Source organism: Lissotriton vulgaris, unplaced genomic scaffold (genome assembly GCF_964263255.1).
Source record: "Lissotriton vulgaris unplaced genomic scaffold, aLisVul1.2 SCAFFOLD_2196, whole genome shotgun sequence".
NCBI classification, from domain to species: Eukaryota; Metazoa; Chordata; class Amphibia; order Caudata; family Salamandridae; genus Lissotriton; species Lissotriton vulgaris.
The window spans coordinates 381,685-402,919 of record NW_028240745.1 but is presented as its reverse complement, the minus strand read 5'-3'; the positions used below and the strand labels follow the sequence as shown (position 1 = coordinate 402,919).

General features: G+C 48.7%; 1 protein-coding gene across 1 annotated transcript in view; it reads right to left on the bottom strand.

Annotated features, from left to right (window-relative positions):
- LOC147672888 (ADAMTS-like protein 5) overlaps nt 1–20,951 on the bottom strand; it is a gene marked incomplete at its 3' end in the record, with an annotated part of 44,233 nt that extends 23,282 nt beyond the window's left edge. Inside the window, exons 1-2 of the mRNA XM_086947948.1 lie at nt 20,841–20,951; nt 5,422–5,549 (exon numbers count right to left, since the gene is read on the bottom strand). Of these exons, the coding sequence (XP_086804074.1) occupies nt 5,422–5,549; nt 20,841–20,916 (204 nt within the window). The remainder of the gene's footprint in view (nt 1–5,421; nt 5,550–20,840) is intronic.
- Between the last annotated feature and the right edge of the window lie 284 nt (nt 20,952–21,235).

Below are 21,235 nucleotides of genomic sequence, written 5' to 3'. Positions count from 1 at the left end.
CAGGCACTCACTGCATATGTAGAGCCCTCACCTGGCACTGACTGCATGTGTACAGCCCTCACCTGGCACCGACTGCATATGTACAGCCCTCACCAGGCACTGACTGCATATGTAGAGCCCTCACCTGGCACTGACTGCATATGTGGAGCCCTCACCAGGCACTCACTGCATATGTAGAGCCCTCACCTGGCACTGACTGCATGTGTACAGCCCTCACCTGGCACTGACTGCATATGTACAGCCCTCACCAGGCACTGACTGCATATGTAGAGCCCTCACCTGGCACTCACTGCATATGTAGAGCCCTCACCTGGCACTCACTGCATATGTAGAGCCCTCACCTGGCACTGACTGCATATGTACAGCCCTCACCAGGCACTGACTGCATATGTAGAGCCCTCACCTGGCACTGACTGCATATGTACAGCCCTCACCAGGGACTCACTGCATATGTACAGCCCTCACCAGGCACTGACTGCATATGTAGAGCCCTCACCAGGCACTCACTGCATATGTACAACCCTCACCAGGCACTGACTGCATATGTAGAGCCCTCACCAGGCACTGACTGCATATGTAGAGCCCTCACCTGGCACTGACTGCATATGTAGAGCCCTCACCAGGCACTGACTGCATATGTAGAGCCCTCACCTGGCACTGACTGCATATGTAGAGCCCTCACCAGGCACTGACTGCATGTGTACAGCCCTCACCAGGCACTGACTGCATATGTAGAGCCCTCATCTGGCACTGGCTGCATATGTACAACCGTCACCTGGCACTGACAGCATATGTAGAGCCCTCACCTGGCACTGACTGCATATGTAGAGCCCTCACTAGGCACTGACTGCATATGTACAACCATCACCTGGCACTGACTGCATATGTAGAGCCCTCACCAGGCACTCACTGCATATGTAGAGCCCTCACTAGGCACTGACTGCATATGTACAACCGTCACCTGGCACTGACTGCATATGTAGAGCCCTCACCAGGCACTGACTGCATATGTACAACCGTCACCTGGCACTGACTGCATATGTAGAGCCCTCACCAGGCACTCACTGCATATGTAGAGCCCTCACTAGGCACTGACTGCATATGTACAACCGTCACCTGGCACTGACTGCATATGTAGAGCCCTCACCAGGCACTGACTGCATATGTACAACCGTCACCTGGCACTGACTGCATATGTAGAGCCCTCACCTGGCACTGACTGCATATGTACAACCGTCACCTGGCACTGACTGCATATGTAGAGCCCTCACCAGGCACTGACTGCATATGTACAACCGTCACCTGGCACTGACTGCATATGTAGAGCCCTCACCAGGCACTGACTGCATATGTACAACCGTCACCTGGCACTGACTGCATATGTACAACCCTCACCAGGCACTGACTGCATATGTAGAGCCCTCACATGGCACTGACTGCATATGTAGAGCCCTCACCTGGCACTCACTGCATATGTACAGCCCTCACCAGGCACTGACTGCATATGTAGATCCCTCACCTGTCACTGACTGCATATGTACAACCGTCACCAGGCACTCACTGCATATGTAGAGCCCTCACATGGCACTGACTGCATATGTAGAGCCCTCACTAGGCACTGACTGCATATGTACAACCCTCACCAGGCACTGACTGCATATGTAGAGCCCTCACATGGCACTGACTGCATATGTAGAGCCCTCACCTGGCACTCACTGCATATGTACAGCCCTCACCAGGCACTGACTGCATATGTAGAGCCCTCACATGGCACTGACTGCATATGTACAGCCCTCACCAGGCACTGACTGCATATGTAGAGCCCTCACCTGGCACTGACTGCATATGTACAACCGTCACCTGGCACTGACTGCATATGTAGAGCCCTCACCTGGCACTGACTGCATATGTAGAGCCCTCACCAGGCACTCACTGCACATGTAGAGCCCTCACTAGGCACTGACTGCATATGTACAACCGTCACCTCGCACTGACTGCATATGTAGAGCCCTCACCAGGCACTCACTGCATATCTACAGCCCTCACCTGGCACTGACTGCATATGTAGAGCCCTCACCAGGCACTGACTGCATATGTAGAGCCCTCACCTGGCACTGACTGCATATGTACAACCGTCACCTGGCACTGACTGCATATGTAGAGCCCTCCGTTGGCACTGACTGCATATGTAGAGCCCTCACCAGGCACTCACTGCATATGTAGAGCCCTCACCAGGCACTGACTGCATATGTAGAGCCCTCACCAGGCACTCACTGCATATCTACAGCCCTCACCTGGCACTGACTGCATATGTAGAGCCCTCACCAGGCACTGACTGCATATGTAGATCCCTCACCTGTCACTGACTGCATATGTACAACCGTCACCAGGCACTCACTGCATATGTAGAGCCCTCACATGGCACTGAATGCATATGTAGAGCCCTCACTAGGCACTGACTGCATATGTACAACCCTCACCAGGCACTGACTGCATATGTAGAGCCCTCACATGGCACTGACTGCATATGTACAACCATCACCTGGCACTGACTGCATTTGTAGAGCCCTCACCAGGCACTGACTGCATATGTAGAGCCCTCACATGGCACTGACTGCATATGTACAACCGTCACCTGGCACTGACTGCATATGTACAGCCCTCACCAGGCACTGACTGCATATGTAGAGCCCTCACATGGCACTGACTGCATATGTACAGCCCTCACCTGGCACTGACTGCATATGTACAGCCCTCACCTGGCACTGACTGCATATGTAGAGCCCTCACTAGGCACTGACTGCATATGTAGAGCTCTCACCAGGCACTGACTGCATATGCAGTGCCCTCACTAGGCACTGACTGCATATGTGGAGCCCTCACCAGGCACTCACTGCATATGTAGAGCCCTCACCTGGCACTGACTGCATATGTAGAGCCCTCACCAGGCACTCACTGCATATGTACAGCCCTCACCTGGCACTGACTGCATATGTAGAGCCCTCAGCAGGCACTGACTGCATATGTAGAGCCCTCACCTGGCACTGACTGCATATGTAGAGCCCTCACCAGGCACTGACTGCATATGTAGAGCCCTCACCAGGCACTGACTGCATATGTAGAGCCCTCACCAGGCACTGACTGCATATGTAGAGCCCTCACCTGGCACTGACTGCATATGTAGAGCCCTCACCAGGCACTGACTGCATATGTGGAGCCCTCACCTGGCACTGACTGCATATGTAGAGCCCTCACCAGGCACTGACTGCATATGTAGAGCCCTCACCAGGCACTGACTGCATATGTGGAGCCCTCACTAGGCACTGACTGCATATGTGGAGCCCTCACCTGGCACTGACTGCATATGTAGAGCCCTCACCTGGCACTGACTGCATATGTAGAGCCCTCACCTGGCACTGACTGCATATGTAGAGCCCTCACCTGGCACTGACTGCATATGTAGAGCCCTCACCGGGCACTGACTGCATATGTGGAGCCCTCACCAGGCACTGACTGCATATGTAGAGCCCTCAGCAGGCACTGACTGCATATGTAGAGCCCTCACCTGGCACTGACTGCATATGTGGAGCCCTCACCTGGCACTGACTGCATATGTAGAGCCCTCACCTGGCACTGACTGCATATGTGGAGCCCTCACCAGGCACTGACTGCATATGTAGAGCCCTCACCAGGCACTGACTGCATATGTAGAGCCCTCACCAGGCACTGATTGCATATGTGGAGCCCTCACCAGGCACTGACTGCATATGTAGAGCCCTCACTAGGCACTGACTGCATATGTAGAGCCCTCACCAGGCACTGACTGCATATGTAGAGCCCTCACCTGGCACTGACTGCATATGTAGAGCCCTCACCTGGCACTGACTGCATATGTAGAGCCCTCACCGGGCACTGACTGCATATGTGGAGCCCTCACCAGGCACTGACTGCATATGTAGAGCCCTCAGCAGGCACTGACTGCATATGTGGAGCCCTCACCTGGCACTGACTGCATATGTAGAGCCCTCACCTGGCACTGCCTGCATATGTGGAGCCCTCGCCAGGCACTGACTGCATATGTAGAGCCCTCACCTGGCACTGACTGCATATGTGGAGCCCTCACCTGGCACTCACTGCATATGTAGAGCCCTCACCTGGCACTGCCTGCATATGTGGAGCCCTCACCAGGCACTGACTGCATATGTAGAGCCCTCACCTGGCACTGACTGCATATGTAGAGCCCTCACCTGGCACTGACTGCATATGTGGAGCCCTCACCAGGCACTGACTGCATATGTAGAGCCCTCACTAGGCACTGACTGCATATGTAGAGCCCTCACCAGGCACTGACTGCATATGTAGAGCCCTCACCTGGCACTGACTGCATATGTAGAGCCCTCACCAGGCACTGACTGCATATGTAGAGCCCTCAGCAGGCACTGACTGCATATGTGGAGCCCTCACCTGGCACTCACTGCATATGTAGAGCCCTCACCTGGCACTGCCTGCATATGTGGAGCCCTCACCAGGCACTGACTGCATATGTAGAGCCCTCACCTGGCACTGACTGCATATGTAGAGCCCTCACCTGGCACTGACTGCATATGTGGAGCCCTCACCAGGCACTGACTGCATATGTAGAGCCCTCACTAGGCACTGACTGCATATGTAGAGCCCTCACCAGGCACTGACTGCATATGTAGAGCCCTCACCTGGCACTGACTGCATATGTAGAGCCCTCACCTGGCACTGACTGCATATGTAGAGCCCTCACCAGGCACTGACTGCATATGTAGAGCCCTCACCAGGCACTGACTGCATATGTAGAGCCCTCACCTGGCACTGACTGCATATGTAGAGCCCTCACCAGGCACTGACTGCATATGTAGAGCCCTCACCAGGCACTGACTGCATATGTAGAGCCCTCACCTGGCACTGACTGCATATGTAGAGCCCTCACCTGGCACTGACTGCATATGTGGAGCCCTCACCAGGCACTGACTGCATATGTAGAGCCCTCACTAGGCACTGACTGCATATGTAGAGCCCTCACCAGGCACTGACTGCATATGTAGAGCCCTCACCTGGCACTGACTGCATATGTAGAGCCCTCACCTGGCACTGACTGCATATGTGGAGCCCTCACCAGGCACTGACTGCATATGTAGAGCCCTCACTAGGCACTGACTGCATATGTAGAGCCCTCACCAGGCACTGACTGCATATGTAGAGCCCTCACCTGGCACTGACTGCATATGTAGAGCCCTCACCTGGCACTGACTGCATATGTAGAGCCCTCACCAGGCACTGACTGCATATGTAGAGCCCTCACCAGGCACTGACTGCATATGTAGAGCCCTCACCAGGCACTGATTGCATTTAGACCCCTCATCCAGCACCCTGTGCATCCAGAATCCTCACCAGGCATTTGCCGTTGATGCACATGCCCTCAGAGTCAGCCAAGCACTTGGTTCCGTCCAGTACCCGTCCGAAGGTGTGGTAGAAGGAGTGTCCCACAGCCTGGCAGGTCAGGTCACAAGGGTTCGGAGCTGTGGAAAGTACAAGAAGAGGAGATGGTTGGACATTGAAGACCTGGGGTTTGCATTTGTGATCACTACTGGTAGCGTAACAATCTGATAGAGACATTCAGCCGCAGATTCCTTAACTTTTGAATTCTCCCCAGGTGCCAGTCTGGATCCAGAATTTTTTTAGCAGTACCTCTGTGTGCCGGGGGATGGCATCGTACGGCTCCGTGATGACATTGACTCTGGTCATGATGTCAGTGGAGTCATTAAAGTACCCTCTGGCACACGGACAACAGTTTCTTCTTTTCCACACTGCAATGCAGATCTGGAGAAGCGTATCTCTAGCTGTTTTTCGGCCTGCTGTAATTAACATTTATTGTCTGAAACGTTGTGCTCTGTCTTCTGGGTGTAAGTCTTGAGTCCTGTGCTCGCAGAATGTTGGGTATTGACGCACACTCTATCTGTATGTGGTGCCTGGGCAAACACCATGACGACGACGAGTATGACGCCTGTCAGCGGGTGAAGGTGCTGCAGAAGCGGCTCATGAAGCTTCTGACGCCGCGGTTGTTGTGGACTTCCAGCTCACGTCATTGGTCTTCCTCCCAGGCCAGAGGTCGTTCGGGGGAACGCCGCTCTACACCCTGTGTTCAACGGCAATGTTCCATGTCTCCGTCTACATCATACGGTAAGCGCCGTTGCAAGAGGTCGAAGGTCCGGCCCTCTATGGCGTCTTGGACTCGCGATGTGGATCACAAAGGTGTCTCTCAGCCTAGTGCTGAGACTCCTGCTCCGGCTCCGGTAAGACATCGGTCGCCATTCTCTTCCTGGGGATCCTCATCAATAGTCATAATCACTGAATATTCCCGTCCACGTGAGGGGACCCCAGAAATAATATAAAATAATATATGTAAATCACATAAATAGCTCCACATATATGTATGCACATAGATAATTTTTTCTCACACCAATGCAGCCCCAAAACTGAGGCTAAGCAATGTAAATACTCATACATGCACTGAATTAGCAAGGAAATAAAAAACACATGAGGTCAAATAGCCCTTGAACTCTGTGTTTTAATGAGCAAAACACTCAAATTCTGAAAATTGCTAATAAATATACATTGTTAGCCACAGGCTGCATTGAAAAGCAATAGCATAGAAAATGAAACCATTTTCAACAAATAAAACTGGCACCGTGCCTTTAAGGCAGCCATGACCCCTGGCTTCCCATCATGCCTCAGGGGTGACAGTTAGGTCAGTTATTCTTTCCGGCTCCTTCAGTCAGGACCCTGGTTTAACAGCTCCTACCTTTTTTGACTTTCTGTCAAAAATACTTTGTGATTTTCCTCAAGTTTTGCTTTCACTCGACGTCTTTTAGGCTTAGAGTGTTAGGGCTGCCTTTTTTGATTTTCAAAAAAGGAATATTTTTGTCAAAATGCCTTCTCTTTTTGACACCTGCCCTTCCTGTGGGAAGAAGAAGGCCAGGACTGATACACACCCTGTGTGTATCCTCTGTCTCCCTGAGACACACTCTGCAGACACCTGTGAACACTGCAAGACTCTATCTAGGAGAACCCTAAAAGGACAGAGATAGGATATGGATCTATGGCCTCTCTGAAAGAGGTAGATCTCCTAAGAGACAGAAAAAACGAAGGACACGATCAACGTCGAGAGGAGTCCCAACTTGTTCTCCTTCAGCGTCGGGATCAGCGTCGAAGCTTCCAGCAGCAACGAAGACGATGTCAAAGACGAGTCATCTTCCTTCGACGGCAGAGACTTCAGCGTCGAAATCCAAGGTACCTCCTCTGACGTCAACTGGGCGACCTTCAGCGTCGAGAGAGAGGTCTGCGTTGATGCATAGGAGCTCAATGTTGAGACAGCCATCGTCGATGCCGCATCACCGATTTTCGACGGCGAAGCTTCCTCCGTCGGCACCTAGTCAACGGCGTTCAGCGTCGAGGCACACTCCATCGGTGCCTGGTCAACGGCGTTCGACGTTGAGGTACACTCTGTCGTCGCCTCATCACAGGCGCTCGATGTCAAGGCACACTCCGTCGACGCCTCATCACCGGCACTCGACGTCGAGGCACACTCCGTCGCCACCTCATCACCAGAGTTCGACCTAGAGACACTCTCCGTCGACGCCACACCACCGGTGTCGATGTCGAAGCATCCTCCGTCGACATTGAAGCATCGACTTTCGACGTCGAGTCGTCTGTCGTCGACTTCCCATCACCGAAGTCCGATGTCGAGGCAAGTCTCTCCATCGGAATCCCAGAGGCGTTCGACGTCGAGTCACAGAGTCACAGGAGAGGTTCATCAATCATCAGCGCAGCCTCCATCATTGGTGTTGAGGCCGGTACTGCCCAGGTCAACGTCGACTCAGAAAACTACGACGTCGAGTTTGCCAACTCCGGCGCCAGGTCACAGACCAATGTCGCAACAGAGATCCTAATAGAAGGCGTCGGCTGCGGAAGGAGAAATGGCCCTAGGGAGACGATCTAAGTCTATTGAACATTCTTCTGGGTGCATGAGTCCTCCTGCTAAAAGGAAGGAATGTCTGACATAATATCGACAGACAGAATATCAACATGCAAAAATATCGGAACAAAAATATCGACAGCAAAAATATCGGAATCCTATCTTCATTAAGGTAAGTACAAAAATATCGAAAAAATAATATCGAAGTACAAAAATATCGGAATCAAAAATATCGTTTTTTTAAATGTATTAATAATAATGTAAAAATAATATTTAAATACATATAATTTTACAAGTATTAAATAAAAATATTAAAACAAAATTAAAACTAATACATATACATTTAAAATAAATAAAATACTTAAAAATTTAAAGTAATTTTAATTTTTTTCATCTAATTTATTTAATGCAATGTAATATTTTTTTGTTTTTACCCTGTACGCCTGTACCCCAAAAACCCAAAACTGACCCTGAACCCTAAAAATATCCCTGTACCCCAAAAACCCAAAACTGACCCTAAACCCTAAAAATACCCCTTTACCCAAAAACTGAAAACTGACCCCAAACCCTAAAAATACCCCTTTACCCAAAAACTGAAAACTGACCCTAAACCCTAAAAATACCCCTTTACCCAAAAACTGAAAACTGACCCTGAACCCTAAAAATACCCCTTTACCCAAAAACTGAAAACTGACCCTAAACCTTAAAAATACCCCTTTACCCAAAAACTGAAAACTGACCCTGAACCCTAAAAATACCCCTTTACCCATGAACTGAAAACTGACCCTGAACCCTAAAAATACCCCTTTACCCAAAAACTGAAAACTGACCCTGAACCCTAAAAATACCCCTTTACCCATGAACTGAAAACTGACCCTGAACCCTAAAAATACCCCTGTACCCATGAACTGAAAACTGACCCTGAACCCTACAAATACCCCTGTACCCAAAATTAGTTAATATTATTTATTTACCAATTCATTATTAATTAACAATAACAATAAAGTAAATATATTAGCACATTTGCTGTAATTAATTTAATTTAATAATTAATATTTTTTTGCCCAATTAATTAATTAAGAATAACAATAAATTATATAAAATAATTACTATAATTAATGTAATAAAATAATTAATAATAATTAATTACCAACTTATTAATAATTATAAATATGTAAAAAATTAAAATAATTAATTAACTAATTAATAGAAATTAATTACCAATTAATTAATAATTAAAATATGTACAAACATATATCAATTAATTAATTATTATTAAATTACTTTCCACCCTATTCCCCTATAAACCCATAACCCGCCACAGAACATATTTATGAATTAATCAATTAATTAAAAATAATTAAAAATTAATTCTCAATTAATTAATTAATAATTCCTACTAATTAATAATTAATTTAACATAATTAAATTACTTCCCACCCTATTCCCCTATACACCCACAACCCGCTACAGTAGTAAAAGACAATATTTAATTAAATTACATCAAAAATAAATAATAAAACATAATAAATACAATATAATATACACTAATGTATTTAAAAATTGATATTAGTAACATCAAAGTTATTAATTTCGATATTGTTAACATCGATATTTACAACTTCGATATTACTGATATCATACCAATATCGATATTTAGACTGTCGATATTACTTACCTTCGATATTTTTGTATATCGATATTTAAACTTCGATATTTTGGTATATCGATATTTAAACTTCGATATTTTGGTATATCGATATTTAAAACTCTATATTTTGTCTGTGTACCAAAAGGAAGACGGTCCAGCGGATCAGGCATCACGGAGTCGCTCGGGATCCCGCACCAGAGGCCCTTCAAGAGAAAACACGCCTCCAGTGAGCCTTTCATCATCTTCTTCAGGCTCTCGCTCTTCTTACCGTAATAGGTCTCCAGATGTGGTTATCTATTCCTCCGACAGTGAGAGGTCAGGGCATTCTACTGCTCGTTCACTACATGAACAGAGGAGATCAACTCCTCCAACACGTTCGCCTGCGAGGAGAGACACTCAGAAGTCACCTTCCATCAGGTTGTCACCAAGATGGTGCAGGCCTCTTCATCACTGGGCTCCAGACAAGGAAACAGCAGCCAGGCTGGCAGCGGATCGAGACAGACCAGTGTCCAGGCCCAGGGAAAGATCGTGCACACCGGTGCGCTCCAGTAGACGGAGGTCCAGGTCTAGGAGCAGAAGAAGGGAACGCAGATCTCAGACTTCTTCCTCTTCCCCTACTCGATCTCATAGGGATTATTCTCCGACTTTGACGGACAGGCCTCCATCGAGAATATCCCCAGTGGACGACATCTTTACTTTTCAGGACATCTTGGGCAGAGGGGCTCTTAAGCTGGGAGTTCCCATGACAACTCACCAGACCAAAACCTCTGTAATTTTCGAGACTTTGCATCACAGGTCTGCGCCCAAACCTCTCCTAACCTTGGTTCAGGGGATTATAGAACCGGTTATGGAGGTGTTCCTCACCCCAGCAACAATAAAGGCCGCCCCAGTGAGGATTCTCAAGAAGTATTGTTCGCCAGAGGAGGATCCTCTCTTCCGCAGAGCCGATCCACCACCAGATTAGGTCATTATCGCAGCAGCAAGAAAATCCCATGCTCTAGCTTCCTACTCCACAGTACCTTCGGATAAGGAAAGCAAGTCGCAGGATTCACGGGGAAGAAGAGTCTGTAACACCTCAGCCTCACTTCTGAAAGTATCCAATGCGGAAGCACTTTTGGGATGCTATGATAGGTCCCTGTGGGATTCTCTGCAGCGGTTCATCGAAAAACTCCCGCAAGAGGATCGAAAGGACTTTGAGGAGATTCTCTTGGAGGGCAGTCAGGTCTCCAACCAGATCATCAGCGCTGCAGCAGACGGAGCTACCCTTTCAGCGCATGGCTATGCTCACGGGGTCTTACTGCACTAAAACCAGAAGCTCAGTCCTGGATCTTGAACTTACCTTTTTCAGGAACATCGTTATTTGGTGCAAGTACCGATGAAGAGATGCAGCGGATGAAGGCAGAATCAGACACTCTTAAAGCCATGGGGCTTGAAAAGAAGAAAGAGTTTCGGAAAAGGTTTCGCCCCTACAATAAGGGCTCTTCCAAGCAGAGGGTTCAAACCCCTCAGGGGAAGAAGGGTCAGGACCAGCAGGGGCAGCAGAAGTCTCAATACAGAGGCAGGCGAAATTCCAGAGGCGGTGGAAATCAGAGTCAGGGCAACAATTCCAGCAAAGCCCAATCCAAGCCATGAGTTTTTCCTTCCCCCAGCACCGTTGACCACTCCAGTGGGGGGAGCATCGTGCATCATATGGAAGAGTGGCATACCATTACAAAAGATGGCTGGGTGTTAGCTACACTTCAGAATGGATGCTGTCTTCGTTTCCAACATCTGCCTCCACCCGTTCCTCCAATGCCAACATCAAGTCATCAGCTGAACCTTCTGAAAAAAGAGGTAGCTATCCTCCTCGAAAAGTCATCCATCAAGAGGGTGCCAATCTCTCAAAGGAGAAAAAAAAGTTTTTAAAAAAGGGCCAAAAGGCAGAATACAGACCCATTCTGGACTTGAGAACACTCAATCTGTATGTCAAGAAAGAGAGGTTTCGCATGTTGGCGCTTCATCAAATATATCCGCACCTCAGGAGAGGAGATTGGATGGGTTCGCTGGACCTACAAGATGCATACTTTCAGGTACCGATAGCTCACAATCACAGAAGATTCCTTCGGTTCCGGGTGGGGACCTCCCATTACCAGTTCATAGTCCTCCCGTTTGGGTTGAAGTCAGCCCCCGAGTGTTCACGAAGTGTGTCGCAGTGGTAGCGGCCGCTCTACGCCACAGGTGTGCCTTTGTGTACCCATACCTGGACGACTGGCTGTTGAAAGGTCCTTCCCCAGACAGTGTAAGAAATCAATTTCAGAGCTGCATCGACCTCTGCCACCGGTTGGGACTGCAGGTGAACTTCAACAAGTGAATCTCACAACCTACGCAGGAGATACATTTCCTAGGAGCGTTGATCCTAGAAAAAATGTTTCCTTCGGAGGAGAGACAGTGTTCCATAGCTCAGAACTGTCGACTGGTGTTTCGCAACAAAGACCTGAAGGTGCGAAGGATTGCATCCCTGCTAGGGTCGATGGCATCCTGCATTTTCCTGGTCCCGAATGCCAGACTACGAATGCGTCCTCTTCAGCAGGATCTGGAGGACAAAAGGTACCAGCAGTCAGCTTGCTGGGACGACAGGATTACACTGTCAGACGAAGCACGAGCATCCATATCCTTGATGGACAAAAAGAAAAATTTGCAGGGCGGAATTCTGTTCCATCAACCTCCTCCTGCCTAGACGTTGATCACAGATGCATCTCTACAAGGATGGGGAGCACACATGGGTCATCTCCAGATGCAAGGTCTGTGGTCTCCCAAAGAGCGCACTTACTACATCAACAGGTTGGAGTTAAGGGCAGTCCACCTAGCCCTCAAAGCGTTCCTGCCCTCGATTCAGGCGTCATCAGTGTTAGTACAAACGGACAACACCACCACAATGTCCTACTTGAACAAGCAGGGAGGAACACGCTCACAGACTCTTTCACTGGAGGCCCAGCGCATTTGGCATTGGCTTCTGGCTCACAAGTTGTCTGTTCAAGCAGTCCACCTCCCAGGAGAACAGAATGTGAGGGCGGACGCTCTAAGTGGACATTTCAAAGACAGAGAGGACTGGGTTCTCAACGACGAGGTGGTCTAAAGCATCTTCCAGTCTTGGGGTCGTCCCACCATAGATCTCTTCGCGGATGACGAAAACACCAAATGCAGAGACTTCGCCTCAAGATTCTACCGACCAGGATCGAAAGGGAATGCCCTTTTGATAGACTGGTCAGGGGAATTTGTGTACGCCTCTCCTCCCCTTCCGCTGATCCCGAAGGTGGTGAGCAAGCTGAAGAAATTGTGCACAACGATGATCCTCATTGCACCCGATTGGCCGAGGCAGTGGTGTTACATGGACCTTCTCCATCTGTCTGTGACTCCGCACAGGAAGCTGCCATGCAGGCCGGACCTGCTATCCAAGATGAACGGGAGGATTCATCATCCCAACCTTCCGTCACTGAACTTGGCAGCATGGCTCCTGAGGTCATACAATACGGCCACCTAGGATTGCCGCAAGACAGCATGTCCATCTTAAAAGAGGCAAGGCGGCCTTGCACAAGACAATCTTATGCCTGTAAATGGAAGTGCTTCTATATGTGGTGTATGCAGAATGACTGTCATCCTATCAAGGGTCAGGAAGAAGTCATTCTTCCTTATTTATTGTATCTGGCTAAAGCAGGGTTGAAGTATAATTAGATTAAGGTGCATGTGGCTGCTATAACAGCTTATAGGCGTTCACCATCCTTCCCAAGCAGGGAAGGATTTTCTGCAGGGGTTGAAAAAGGTTTACCCTCCAGTGCGACCTCCATCACGCCCCTGGGAGTTAAACCTGGTGCTATCAAAATTGATGGGTCCACCTTTTAAACCCATTCATAAAGCAACTTTGCAGCATATTTCGTGGAAGGCTGCTTTCACGTCCGCTCACAGGGTGAGCGAAATTCAAGCTCTCTGTTCCAAAGAGCCTTACACAGTGTTCCATCTGAATAGGGTAGTGTTAAGAACACATACTTCTTTTCTACCTACGGTGGTATCAGATTTTCATGTAAACCAGACCATCTCTCTGCCCACCATTTTTTCCCAACCCCTCCACACCAGCAGAGAGGGCATTGCATTCGTTGGACCTGAAAAGAGTTCTGAAATTTTATCTTGATAAGTCCAAAACGATACGTAAGTCTGATCAGTTATTTGTCAACTATGGATCGATCAGACCAGGTTATGCAACCTCGAAATGTTCTACCTCAAGGTGGATAGTTGTTCGTATTAAGCTGGCTTATCAGTTGGCGCAGAAGACCCTGGGGTTTTCTCCCAAGGCGCATTCCACCAGAGGGAAAGCGGCTACTATGGCTTTTCTTAATAATGTGACTATGTCTGAGATTTGTAAAGCGGCGACCTGGAGGTCTGTCCATACATTTACCAGACATTACTGTCTAGATTCTGACACGAGAGCAGATACCCAGGTGGGCCAGGCCTCCCTGAGGAATCTGTTTAACAGCTAGAGTTTCTTTTGGCTGTTATGATTGGTTGGGTCATGTACTTCTCATTTACCTGCAGGTGGTTGATGGGCTTGCTATTCTATTCAGTGCTTATGACTATTGAGGAGGATCCCCTGGAAGAGAAGGATAAGTTACTTACCTGTAATCCTAGTTCTCTTCCAGGGGTATCCTCATCAGTCATAAGCAACCCACCCGCCTCCCCAGGTAAATGAGATTCGGTACTATTGCAATCTTATGGTTGAGCCCGGTCTTCAGGGTTATGCAAAGAACAACTGACCTAACTGTCACCCCTGAGGCATGATGGGAAGCCTGGGGTCATGGCTGCCTTAAAGGCACAGTGCCAGTTTTATTTGTTGAAAATGGTTTCATTTTCTGCGCTATTGCTTTATAATGCAGCCAATAGGCTAACAATGTCTATTTATGAGCAATTTTCAGAGTGTTTTGCTCATTAAACCACAGAGTTCAAAGCTATTTGACCTAATCTGTTTTTTATTTCATTGCTAATTCAGTGCATGTATGAGTATTTACATTGCTTAGCCTCTGTTTTGGGGCTGCATTGGTGTTTGAAAAAATGATCTATGTGCATACATATATGTGGAGCTATTTATGTGATTTACATATATTATTTTATATTGTTTCCGGGGTCCCGCACATGGGCGGGAATATTCAGGGCTTATGACTTTGATGAGGATACCCCTGGAAGAGAACTAGGATTACAGGTAAGTAACGTATCCTTACGGTGCCTGTCGCTGCGGCGCGGTAGACTCTGAGCTGGAGTCGGTGTGCACTGTAGAGCCTGCTTCGCCGTGACTCTGACAGATACTGGCTGACGTCTTTTCTCCTTCCCTGGCGGACCTCAGCACAGCATCCCCTCAACGCCGCTCGATGTCGTTTATGAAGCTGTGTGCAGGGCAGGTCATTTCTCTGGAGGATCCACATATCCTGTTAGGGGAAGGTTGTGAGGAGATGACCGCCTTGGAGCAGCTAGTAGCCCCTTTTGGGTGGGACAGCTAGATTGCAGAGCTGGTTGAAGCGAGCAGGCAAGATTTGTCCCCTGCTTCCTTCCTTATGGCACCTCCTGGCCTTGCATCGGAAGCTAGTTCCTCTTTGACAGAGGTTTTGAGGAGAGTGGCTGATGTCTTGTATCTCGCGCTGCTCACTGTGGAAAAGGCTACAGACCCTTTTATTGAGGTCCTTTATCTTGGCCCGTCAGGGTTGAGCTGATGCTCCCTTTTTGCGAGGCCCTTTATGATATTGTATTGGGGGCATTGTCAAAACCTGAGGCAGGTGTGCCAGTGGACCGCATTATTTCCCACACATACCACCCTGCCCCTGGTGACCCCGCTTGACTTGTTCAGAAACCGACCCACCACAGCTTCGTGGTCCAGGCCATTACGGGTCCCCTGAGATGGAGAACCTCCCTCATTACCCCCTTGTTAAAGAGTCCAGGGAGCAGGATTCTTGCGGGAAGCTGATGTTTTCCTCATGTAGTGCAGCTTTATTCCCCACTTATACGGTCTGCGTTCTCAGTCGTTTTTTCCATACCTTGCGGGAGTCTTTGGGGCAACTTTTACCCTTGTTCCTCGTAGCTAACAGGGGCGAGTTGCATCAGTTAATTCCAGATGGCCGTCAGGCAGCCAGACTGCTCATCAAGTGTGGAATGGATTCCACTGACTGCATTGAGCGGGCCATGGCGTCTGCTTTGGCATTGCACCGGCACGCGTGGCTCCAGGCCTCTGGATTTTTAGAAGCAGTTCAGTCTGTCTTGATTGACATGCGATTTGATGGGGCTCATCATTATGGAGCCCAAGCGGATGCAGCCCTATGCAGGTTTCGGGTTAGTCGGGGAGGGTCAAACCCTTAGCCCGTCTTCTCCTAACCTTTTCAATTTGCGTGGACGGGGTTACCATTCTTTTTTGTCACGGATTAGTTTGTAAAGATCTGTGGTCAACCGAGCATCCGTGTGTCTAGTGAGTAGCCATTTTTCAAAAGTCGTGAGCTGCCTTTCTGCGCACCTACGTACCCCTGGCTGCAAGACCCAGTGTCTAATCTGGTGGTAGCGGTAGCGTTCAGTCTCAGAAAGATTGTGCTGTGCTCCTAGGTCATTAAAAGACACCGGCCCATCCACATCGAAGAAGTGGTCTACTGAGCGACTGCCAGTTTGCAATCACTGTGCAAAGCTAGTTTCATCCAGTCCCAAAGAGAAGTCAGGATTGTTGACTATTGGCGTGATTGGGGACGGGAATGTTGTAACCCCTATAAGACGGCCACCCTGTCCCAAGCCGACATGGTGGAATGCGTCACCTTGGATCGGTACAGATTACGTGGCCTAGCTGCTTTAGACAGGAAGGGAACCCCCACAGAGATTGCTTAGCCAGCGCCCTGTCCATGAAAAGCCAGTGTTTCTCGGACTCTGGCCGAGATCATTTGACCAGAGCCGTAATTGCACTGCCCAGTAGTACTCCTGTAGATTTGGAATCTCCAGTCCCCCCTCTGTTGGAGCTCTCTAGCTTAAGTCTCTGATCATTCTGGGCCGTTGTTCACGCCAGATGAAGCGTCTCATTGTCTTTCTGCAGTGACCGTAGCAAACCTCTGGTAGGAGCCACCGGGAGGACCTGGAATACATATATGATTTTAGGTAGTACTGTCATTTTAATGGCTGCAACCCGGCCCAACCAGGACTGCGAGTACGGTCGCCATCGACGAAGACAGTCGCTAACCTGCCACAGCACGGCCGTGTAATTCAAAGAGAAAGTACTTTGGATGTTGCTGGCCAGTTGTAGACCCAGGTATGAGATAGATTCCGAGGCCCGCTGAAGGCGATGAGAGCATTTAAGGGAGTCTAAGGGAGTCTAAGGGAGTCTAAGGGAGTCTAAGGGAGTCTAAGGGAGTCTAAGGTAGCCAGTCTGAGAGTCAGACCCAGAGCCAGGGACTTACTAACGTTCAACTTGAAGACCGATGCGTGCGAGAAGCGTTCAAGCCCTGCCAGCAGAGCCGGAGGTGACTGTACCGGTTGCTCCAGGGTGGCCACCACATCGTCAGCATACAGGCTGATTGTGTGATCCTCTCCACCAACCTTTACTCCAAAGATTAAAGGGTCGTCACGCACTCTTTGTGACATGGGCTCCATATATATAGCGAATAGGAGCGGTGAGAGAGGGCACCCCTGGATCGTCCCTTGTTGGATCAGAAAGGGGGCAGAAACCACTTGTTTGACCCGGAGCAATGCAGTAGGGATGGTATAACTAGCGAAGACCCAATTGACAAAGCACTCTGGCAGACCAAAGTGCTGCAGGTGGCTTTGAGATAGGGAAGTGCACCCTATCAACACCTTTTCGGCGTCTACTGAGAGAACCATACTCTCGTCCTGGAAAAGCTCTGCTTTATCAATTATATGCAGTATACATTTTGTGTTGTCCGAGCACTGGCGACCCGGTACAAAACCCGACTGATCCGGGTTGAGTAGCCCAGGGAGGCAAGAGGAGAGTCTCTTTGCCAGCATCCCTGTATATATTTTGAGGTCAACATTAAGGAGAGCGATAGGACGAGCAGTACTGCTATTCTTTCCCCGGCTTAGGAATGACCATGACTAGTGCCTCTACCATCAAGGGAGGAATGGGAGAGAACTCACCAATCAAGTTGAACACCCTCGTTAGCAGCGGGGCTGAGATAGTACAGAATGTCTTGTAGAAGAGAGAGGAGAACCCATCCGGGCCCTGAGCTTTAAGTGGCTTTAGTTGTGATATGGCCGATATAACTTCCTCGAGCCTGAACGGTGTTTCAAGCTCCTTCACCAGGCCAAGGACCAGCCTGGCGGTATTAAGACCCTGCAGATATTGCAGAGAAACCGTATTGGGAAGACCTTGTGCCTTGTACAGGGATGCGTAGAATTGCCGAATGCTATCTGAAATGCAGTGGCGTACTCCTGCCCGGAATGGTCTATAATCAGTGGGACATTGACCAACTGCTGCTGCGCCCACAGTTTGTTGGCCAACAGCCGCCCACACCTATCTCCCTTTGAGTAAAAGGCATGCCGAAGGCTTGGTGTAACTTGTTCAGCCCGATCAATATCCAGGCCGGCAAGCTGGGCTCTCGCCGCAGTTAATTGCTTTCAAACCCTGGGAGCGTCAGTCCATTGGTGGATACGCTCCAGTTCCACCACCTCATCCGAGAGTTGCTCCCTTTTTTCCCTCTGAACCTTGTTATCCTGCGCTGAAATTGCTTGAAGCTCCCCACTAACTACCGCCTTCAATGCATCCCACAACATGGCAATGGGGGTGTCAGGCGAGTCATTGTTGGACAGATAGTCCTCTAAAGTCCTGGTCATTCGCTGAACCACCGTGAGCGCTGCAGCATCGTCTCTCTTAACCTCCACAGCCGACAGGTAGGGCGCAGACACAAAAGGGCCAGAGATATGCGCACTGCTGAGTGATCCGACAGCTCGCAGGGAAGAATGTAATCTACTCTAGTTTACTTCTTGTGGGGATGAGAATAAAACGAGTACTCCCTTGATGTCTGCTGTCGGGCCCTCCAGATATCTGTCAGTCCCATCCCCAGTAGCATCTGTATCCCTTTTTCTGAAAGTGCCCCTGTCTGGCCGTATCTCTGGGCCGATCTGTCCATGTTGTGATCCAGGACCAGGTTGAGACCCCCCCATGATTAGTAATCTGTCTGGAGCGTAAATTGTGTTTTAAACGTTTTTGGGCACACTGTTTCCACAGCCAGTTTCTAGAGTGACTCCGTGTTTTGGCGTGGAAGTTTTCACAGGAGATATTGTTGTCCTCACATCAGAGGGGACTTTTAAGGCTCCACTGACGTCATGACCAGAGTCGGCGTCATCACAGAGCCGTACGACGCCGTCCCCCGGCGCGCAGAGGTGCTGCTGAAACATTTCTGGATAACGAATTCAAAAGTTAAGGAATCTGCGGCTAGACTGTGTCTCTATCAGATATTACGTTCGTGAGTATGAGTAACTTGTACACCACGACTAAACTTAGTAAAACAAAAAAAAGAAAAAGGAGTGCTTGAAATAATCTCTGTCACTGGTAATTACTGTGGCCACATTCCAGTCCATTGTTTTTTCTTCATTTTCACTTCAGACATGGACAAATCCTAGTTGCATCAGTCTTAGCTCCAAGCCCTTCTCTGAACCACCAAGAAAACTAGCCTTCGATATGTTTCAGCCTTTGCTGAGCTTCTTCTTCAGCGGCTGTAGCCCCGAACAATGAGACAGCAAGCTCAGACCCAAGAACTGTCTATATACCACTTGCACAAACAAAATGCACCATACCGTAGCAGTACCATTGTACCAACAATTACCTAAATGGGGGATTTACTGTAAAATAAGAATCTCTTAAAATATTTAATAAAACTTCGACAGGATAAAAATGCAGAGGAATAAAGAGAATTCCAATAGGCCTGTGCGGACGTAGCAGCAAAGCAGCAGTCCCGGGTGGGGAAAGGGAACTACAGCAAACCTCCCTCACACTAATTCTGGCTCCTCCCAGATGTGCAGACAACCCTGGTTCACTACTCTACTTGAGCTCTCTCTAGCTACCCATCAAGTCTCCATAACAAGATGGACCTGCTCACGCAGCATCAGGGAACTCTAAGGCATCCCAATCCAAAGCAACTCAACTTAGCCATTTGGCTCCTGAAATCCTATAATTTGGGTAGCTTGAAATACCCCTTGAGTGCATGGCTATACTCGGAGAAGCCCATCGCCCGGCCACTGGGGCTTGCTATGCAGCAAAGATCCTCTAACACCCCAAGTACAGGACATTGTCTGCTACCTTTTCAACTTGCAATGCTCATGGCTAGCTTGCACATGTATTCCCTTCCATGCGGCTGCAGTAACAGCATAGATACCCAAGGCGCTTCAGGTCTTTGTAAGTAAGGTTTTCATGGACGGGTTGAAAAGAGCCATCACTCCCAGACGACCACCAATACCATCCTGGAATCTGAATATTGTTCTCACAAGATTCATGAGGCCCCCTTTTGAGCCCCTTCATTCTTGTCCATTTCAATTTCTATCATGAAAAGTCGCCTTTCTTAGTCACCATTACCTCCCTTAGAGGGGTAAGTGTTAACTCTAGAAGAACCCTTTTTCAAAGTACACTCTGACAAGGTAGTTATTTGAACCAACCCAAAGTTCCTACCTTAGGAAATATCTTATTTTCACCTCAATCAAACCATAGAATTACCCGCTTTCTTCCCACACCCAACAGCAGTAACAGAACTTCATACACTAGATATTAAAAGAGCCCTTATGTATAACATAGATGGGACACAGACATTTCGTAAAACTCAAAACTTATTTGTTGCCTTCTCCAAACTTTGTAGAGGGAGAGCTATTTCAAAGCAGGGAATTTCTAGCTGGCTACTCAGGTGTATTCAAACATGCTCTGCCAAAGCCAAAAGGTAGCTTGTAGCACCTCCAAGGCACACTCTACTATGAAAAAAGCAGCTTCAGTGTCTTTTTTAGGCTATATACCAATTCCAGGCATCTGTTCAGCTGCTACTTGGTCCATGCTACAAGTAATAGTGCGGGGACACGCCGGTGCGCGTAACCAGGCGCTCTATAAATCTTCCTAATAATAATAATAATATGTTCCGTATTATCTCTCCCACCAGCCAAGATGTACTTGGTGCTTGTGGAGTCTCTGCAAGGCATTACCTGCAAGGAAAGGCACCCATTCATATCTCTCCTGGCTCCCCAGGACTGGCTTTGAATTGTAGAGGGCGCACTGCATTGCTTGAAATGGAATGACATCTGGAGGGCATGCCTGCAGGGAAGAGAGAAGAGAGGGTGGCATGAGAGGTGACAGCATTCTAGGTAAAGCCGTCCGAAAAAACATGCCCTGAAATGTGAGCCAGCAGTGACAGTGGATCGGAAAGAGTGTTCTGGCAAGAATATCTTCCCTCGAGGCCAATGATACATGAATGCACCCCATCTCTAGGACAATGCACCTTTCCCCTCGGGGCATTGATGCCTTAAATCCGCCCCTCTGAGGAAATAATAGGAAATGATGGCTGAATACACCCCACATCCCTGCCGCGCCCCACCTCAAT